Source organism: Solanum stenotomum, chromosome 1 (genome assembly GCF_019186545.1).
Source record: "Solanum stenotomum isolate F172 chromosome 1, ASM1918654v1, whole genome shotgun sequence".
Classification (NCBI taxonomy): domain Eukaryota; kingdom Viridiplantae; phylum Streptophyta; class Magnoliopsida; order Solanales; family Solanaceae; genus Solanum; species Solanum stenotomum.
In genome coordinates this window covers 21,115,948-21,122,522 of record NC_064282.1, presented here as the reverse complement: position 1 = coordinate 21,122,522, position 6,575 = coordinate 21,115,948, and the positions used below count along the sequence as shown (strand labels likewise).

The following is a 6,575-nucleotide window of genomic DNA, read 5'->3' as shown; positions in this document are numbered from 1 at the left end:
TATAAAGTATTTTTGTTTCGCCAATATGCTATATTTAATATTTTTTATAATTTACGATTTGTTAAGAAAATAATTTCTTCTTATAACTCTTTGCATAGACAAACATTCTGTCCATTTAAAAAAAAAAAAACAAATTTAAAGAATTATCGATATATTGGACATAAATTTTGCAAATCATAAAAAAAAAATTGTAGCTTGAGGCATGTTAAGGATATTATCTTTTAAAATAGGGAAAAAGGACAAATATATCCCCGAACTTTTAAAAATGGTATACGAATACCCTTCGTTATACTATTGAGACACTAGAGCCCCTGCCGTCCAAAAAGTGGAGCACTTATATCCTTCACACTAACGGATGGACACGTGGCGTCATCCTATGCCTCTACCCGATTTTAACCCAAAATTAATGAAAAACCCGCCCAAATATTCTATACCCACCCACTTACTAACATCCTAATAATATACCCAAATCAAAATCTCCCAAATTCTCGATCAATTCTATGGCGCCTCTGTCACTAGTGACGGCGACGTAATTAGTAGGAAGAACATCAACATCTAATCAAATACTAAACTTCAGATCCGCTTGCTCAAGTGCTTATTCAATTCATTACATACTCACCCTCTTTCTTCTACAAATACACATTGTAAGCACACACACAAATAATTCGAGAGTGGGACGACAAAATTGAAAAGCCCATCTAAAACATCTATGACGTACACCTCTACTTCTATTTAGTAAACCTCATATTTAGGGCTTCTATCCTACAGTGGCTTTTGTAGTTCAGTAGCAATAATATGCGTAAGATGAAGTGGAAGAGTTTGTTAAATTTGTAGGAAAGGGAAAGGGGATGAGTGTTTCAAAGAGCTTTCCGATGGCTTTTGGTCATTTCTCCATTTCCTTTTTTTCTTCTTCCAATTGTGTAATGAGTTTCTTAGTATGACATCTGATTTGAGCTCTAAATGATCTTGTTGAAATTTTCTTATGTGTTGTAGTATTGAGGTTTTAATTTTGATATGTGGTGATTGATTGATAAAGAGTTTTTGTGACATGTTTATGTGTAAAGGTTTTATATTTTCATCTTATTTAGTGTAAATTTGATAGATAGTGTAATGGGTTTCTCTAGCAAATGAATTTTCCGTCATGGATGAGATCTTGATTATTGAAAATGGAGAAGAGATGATGACGGGATTGAGGGATTTGCTTCAGAAATGTACTCCACATATGTTTTAGATTGGGTCGGAATTTTTAATTCGGGTCAGGTAAATAGATAGTTGAGTGGGTTTTTAGTTTTGTAGGTGAAAGTTAAAACAAAATAAAATAGGGTAAATTTTTAAGATGTCGCCACGTGTCTCTTCGCTTAGTGTAAGGATATACATGATCCAAAAATATGACGGTAAGGGTATATATAACCTCAAAGTATAACGAAAGGTATTTGTATACCATTTTTGAAAGTTCGGGGGTATATTTGTCCTTTTTCCCTTTAAAATATTTGAATGAAAAAGATGTTTTCGCATGATTTAACAAGTTATTTTTCTAATATAAATTAGAAGCACATAAACTAACAAAAAATAATAAATAATATAAAACCCAAGAAAAACATGAGAAGAGGAAGAAAGTTACTCACTGTTTTCTATTTTCTGTTTTTCACTCACAGTTTTACCAACGGAAAAAAAAAAAGAATTAAAGAATAGTAGTACTAATTATTATAACGGTGATAAAGACAATTTTATTCTACAAAATTGAATTTTTGAATGTTGGCACTTAGTTATATTGTGACAAAAAATAAGAGCAAATGAATGCTGCTATTAAGACTAATAAATACTATATATTTAATTCTTTTGATCAAATCATTAGCAAATATAGTTCTTATCTTTTTCAGCTATAACACTAATATTTTTTCATCAAGGATTACCCAAAAAAAACAGAAAAATAGAAACCACAATTTCCCTTTTGATGGCTTATTAGTTACTTCCTTTAACATAATGAATCCTCTGAATTAAAGAAACTATAGCAATTCTATGCTCTCCCAGCTTGTCCCTATTGTTTATGAGCACTTTCAATGCAGAAAAAACAAACACTAAAAGGTTGAAATACTAAAACAGTCGCTTTACCATTACGAGGTAGTTAGTGATGCATATTCTACTGTTTTCAAACCTCACTAGTGAGATTTCATTGGTTATATCGTTGTTGCAGAAGTCTTAGACAAAATGCATGGAAACAGAATTATATTAGTAAAAGATTGATCCAAACAGTCCATTCACTAATGAACAGAATGTAAATGCTCCCACAATCTGACCTAAACAACAAAAACTAAACCAATTAAGTAAAGGGAAGTAGCTTTCAAAGTCCAACACCAAATTCAGCCCGACGCACTAAAGCTCCCACGGGTCCAGGGAAAGGGCCAAACCATGAGGATTTATTGTACGCAGCCTTATCCAACACCAAATTCATCATGGCTACAAATTCATATCCTCACAACAAGCTGTCTGTTTTTGCAGGCAATCTTCTGAAGAAACTTAAGGGCACAGAAGGGAGTTTCTCTCTGAATTTTGGATGCCTCATTGTATAGAATCCCATAAGACTCACTAAAACTGTAAAAGGAGTGACATATAACACTACAGATGCAACCAAACAGAAGATAAGAAAAAGAGCAGTAGCTCTTGGATCTCTCCAAGTTAACAAGTTATAGAATCTTTCCCCTTGATTAGCTAAATCCCCTGCAACAGCTTGCATTCTTGATCCAATGCTTCTTAATCTGTCATACCTCATTCTCACAGCATCATTGTTTCGAGACGTTGGGAAAGTGTCAAACTCCTCATCCAATTCATCCCAAGGTACTCTTTCAGCTTGTGACAACTTGATGTCCATATGTGGTGGCTTTCTAGGCCTCATTCTGTAGTTCCATGTACCAATGAAGAAAACAACGACGAACATGCTGCTTAAGATCAGTCTCGGGAAGCACACGAATAGGAAGAATATGATGTGCACTAGCACAGTTGTGAAAGGGTTCTTCCAAGTGCAAATCCCATTGAACCATTTGCAAATTGTGATTAGGCCTGTTAGGATCCCAGCTATTCTAACATAGTTTACCTTGCATCTTCTTATGCTCCACGTGTTTGAGCCCACATCAAGCATGTACTCCACCAATTCTCTTCTCAATGGTGGCTCTGCACGACTTAACCTCGTGGCAACAATTTGTGTAGCCTGATGCCTTAGGTTATCGATCTGGTAATAAGTCAGCGGGTGAAGGTAATGAAGAGTTGGTAATAGGGGTTGAGAGTACATAGCCAACATGTTGAATAAAGATGAACAAGAAAATCTCACAGCCAGTTGAATTTCACCCATCTTCTTCACCCCTGCAGGTGTCAACACTATGAGAGGATATGAATGAGTGTAAACTCTATTAGTCTCGAGTGTAGAGAGTCTAATCCTTACCTTCCCAATTTTTGAATCCTTAGCTTTGTCATTTTTATCTTCACCTTGCAAATGACAATTATCAAACACTCCTATCGTGATCACGGTGCAAGGATCAAACACCTCCCAAGTGTATTGTTCATTCCAATTGGGATTGAAACTGTTGATAATTGTTCTTGTCCTAATCCATTTCTGACCATATTTCGCCACACAATAAGGATCTGTTATTCCGCGGCCATCTCTGTTCTTCATTGGTGATAAACCTTGAGCATTCAAGATTCCAAGTTCTAAAACCCCAATACTTGGTTTCCACAACTCCTTGGATGTTGCCTTGAGATCACTACTATAATGTGTTAATTCATCAAGAACATGATATCCACCATCAAAAGATAACCTCAAATGAACCTTGCTGTTTAGTTTAGAAACTTTGCTGTTGCCACCCTCAGACACAACCTCCTTCTCAAGACCATACCACTTACTAATTGGAGTACTAAAATCAACCCTTTTTTCTACATCTTGTAAAGATATGACACACTTCCCCAGCAATTCATCCTTGTTTGGTGCCACCTTATCTTCCACACTCAAAACCAACTGATCCTCAAAAGGTTCTGCAACTACAAACATCAAATCTTCATTCCATGATGGGCAAACATTCTTACTCAAAGAATTCTTAGTCCTTAAAACCACATTTCCTAGTGTAATCCTCGCGTAAATCTCTGGTTGCAGCCTGTTCTTGTTGCCTATCTCCAATTCTTGAGCTTCTATCACATTAACTCTCAGATACCAAAGTCTAGGTGATAAATAAACCTTAGATTTTATATTCGCAACACCGTCACCATTCACTGCTGTGGCATCTAGATGTAAAGCTTCTTGAAATGCCTCATCAGCTTGTGTCCCAATCCAAACAGCCAACATCAACTCTCCTTTCACTTTTTCCCCTTTCCTATTCTCCATCCAGTACCATTGAGGTGCCAAAGGACTATCTGGAGGTACCCTTTTCGGAACCTCATTGATCTCAAAATTTACTTTTCCAATTAAACCATCATCACTATCACCAATTCTTGATTTATCCTTCAAGCAAACTTCAAGAACTCTTGATTGAATCCGGTCCTTCAACACGACAAACACTTGGCTCCACTCAGGACTAGACTTGTGTTCAAAGTGAAAAGTTAGACCCTTTAAATTCCCAAGTTGCACTTCAACAAAAGGATGAGGATTGCTATTGCCATCTTTTTTTAAAGGTATGTCCTTTGCCTTGACCACCCTTACATATAAGTAATGCATTTGCTCAACAAGATCAAATGCTGTGCCAAGTCTGTCATTTTCAGTAACTCTTCCACCACCAAGAGTTGGTTTTGTCTCCTTTAGATTAAAATCTTCATTTACTAATGGATATGAATTATGGTTTTGATTTGGATATTGGTTTTGGTTTTTGTTCTGGTTTTGGTTTGCATTTTGGTTTTTACTTGGATTTTGGTTTTGGTTTTGGTTTTTCTTTTGGTTAGACATAGTATAGCAAGAACAAAGCTTGATGAGGGTATTTTCAAGAAGGTAATGATCAAGTTTATTTGAAAAGTTTTAACAAGTTCATACAAATAGGGATGGACTCCTAAGATTTTGGTAACTGATAATTGAGTTTTAAAGTTTGAATTAGTGAGGCTAATGAAACGTTTGCCCAAAAAATAAATTAATAAATAATAATGAACTTATTTTATTTTTGCTTAAAACAATATAGAATTTAGATTAAAAGAAAAAAAATATGTCTAGTCTTTGTATTAGATGATATTTTAGCATTTTGACTTTTAATCTACTCAAATCATCATATTGGTTAATAAATTTTTTATGTAATATCTTATTAATTTGAATTAATCTCATGACCAGTACTTTTGTAAAGTTAGAGCGCTAAAATAAAAAAGTTTGAAAAAAATATAGGCATTTTGTTTAAAATTTTGATTTAGTAGACGACTAGTTTTATTGTGACAATTTTTGGAATTAGATATTTGATAAAGGATGAATTATGATTTGATTAGTAACTGATAATGGAAGGCCATATGCTAAAGGTGGAGAAAATTAATTGGGTTTTAAACGTTTGAATTAGTCATTGTATTAATGATGAATTCTGATTTGGTTGTAACTAATTCTCCTTAATTAACTATAACCATTATTATTAATTATTTAAAAAGAGGATAGATAAATGAAGAAGGGAAGACGAGAAATATTTATCCGCTTTATTCTATTTTTTATGGGACAAGGATATATTTTTTTAATTCGATAATATAAACAACGAGCAAAGTTGATTTGCATGTGTTTACTACGTCTACTAGTAGTATTTTATTTTATTTTTGGGAGTTTAATACTAGTTAATACTTTTTCCATTTCTATTTACTTGTTAAGATTTAATTTGACACACCTATTAAAAAATAATTGATGTTAAGTATTAATTAATACAGTCTATTCCAATACTTTAAAGTGTATTGAAATTTGAAGGTGCATTTATTGTCCTCATTATATACCAAGTACCAACGTTACGATTCTTAATTTTCAAGACCAAAATTGACTCAAACCTTTTAAACGGCAATTGCTCCTTGTGTGTCTTAAAAAAAAGAAGGTTCATTTGCAAAATAACAGCAACAAATAATCTTAATCTTAATCTTAATATAATATAAAGGAGAAACATAGACAAGGTGATGTGGCACCTCTCTATGATCTCCATATGTATTTATCCTTTTTCTCATTTTTTTGGCCTTTCTTTTTATTTAAATTAATTGTTTTATTGTAAAAGTCAAATATTTAATTTATTACAATAAATATTATATTAATGGAAAAACATTTACAACAAAGACTCTTCACATGCCAACTTACAAGGAGTAATTATTCATAATTCATACCTCTCTAATTTCTATTATTAATAAAAAAAATTAATTTTTTGTTCTTCTTCTAATTACAATTACGAAAAAAAAATATTTTTTTAATATTTTATCTTTATTATTTAATTTATGGAAACGGTTGTATTACTTAATTAATTACAAAAATCTATATATATATATATATATAATAAAGGTCTCTATAAACAAGGTGATGTGGCACCTCTCAATGGCATAGAAAGCTATTTTATCTTTTTTCTTCCTTTTTTGAGTTTTTCCATTCATTTTTTTCATTA

The 6,575-nt window shown here is 32.9% G+C and overlaps 1 protein-coding gene across 1 annotated transcript; it reads right to left on the bottom strand.

Annotated features, from left to right (window-relative positions):
- Positions 1-2,473: 2,473 nt before the first annotated feature.
- LOC125864331 (FT-interacting protein 4-like) lies at positions 2,474-4,924 on the bottom strand. The gene has a single exon (XM_049544325.1). It carries the CDS (start codon positions 4,922-4,924, stop codon positions 2,474-2,476), a length of 2,451 nt encoding a protein of 816 aa, XP_049400282.1.
- Positions 4,925-6,575: the final 1,651 nt, after the last annotated feature.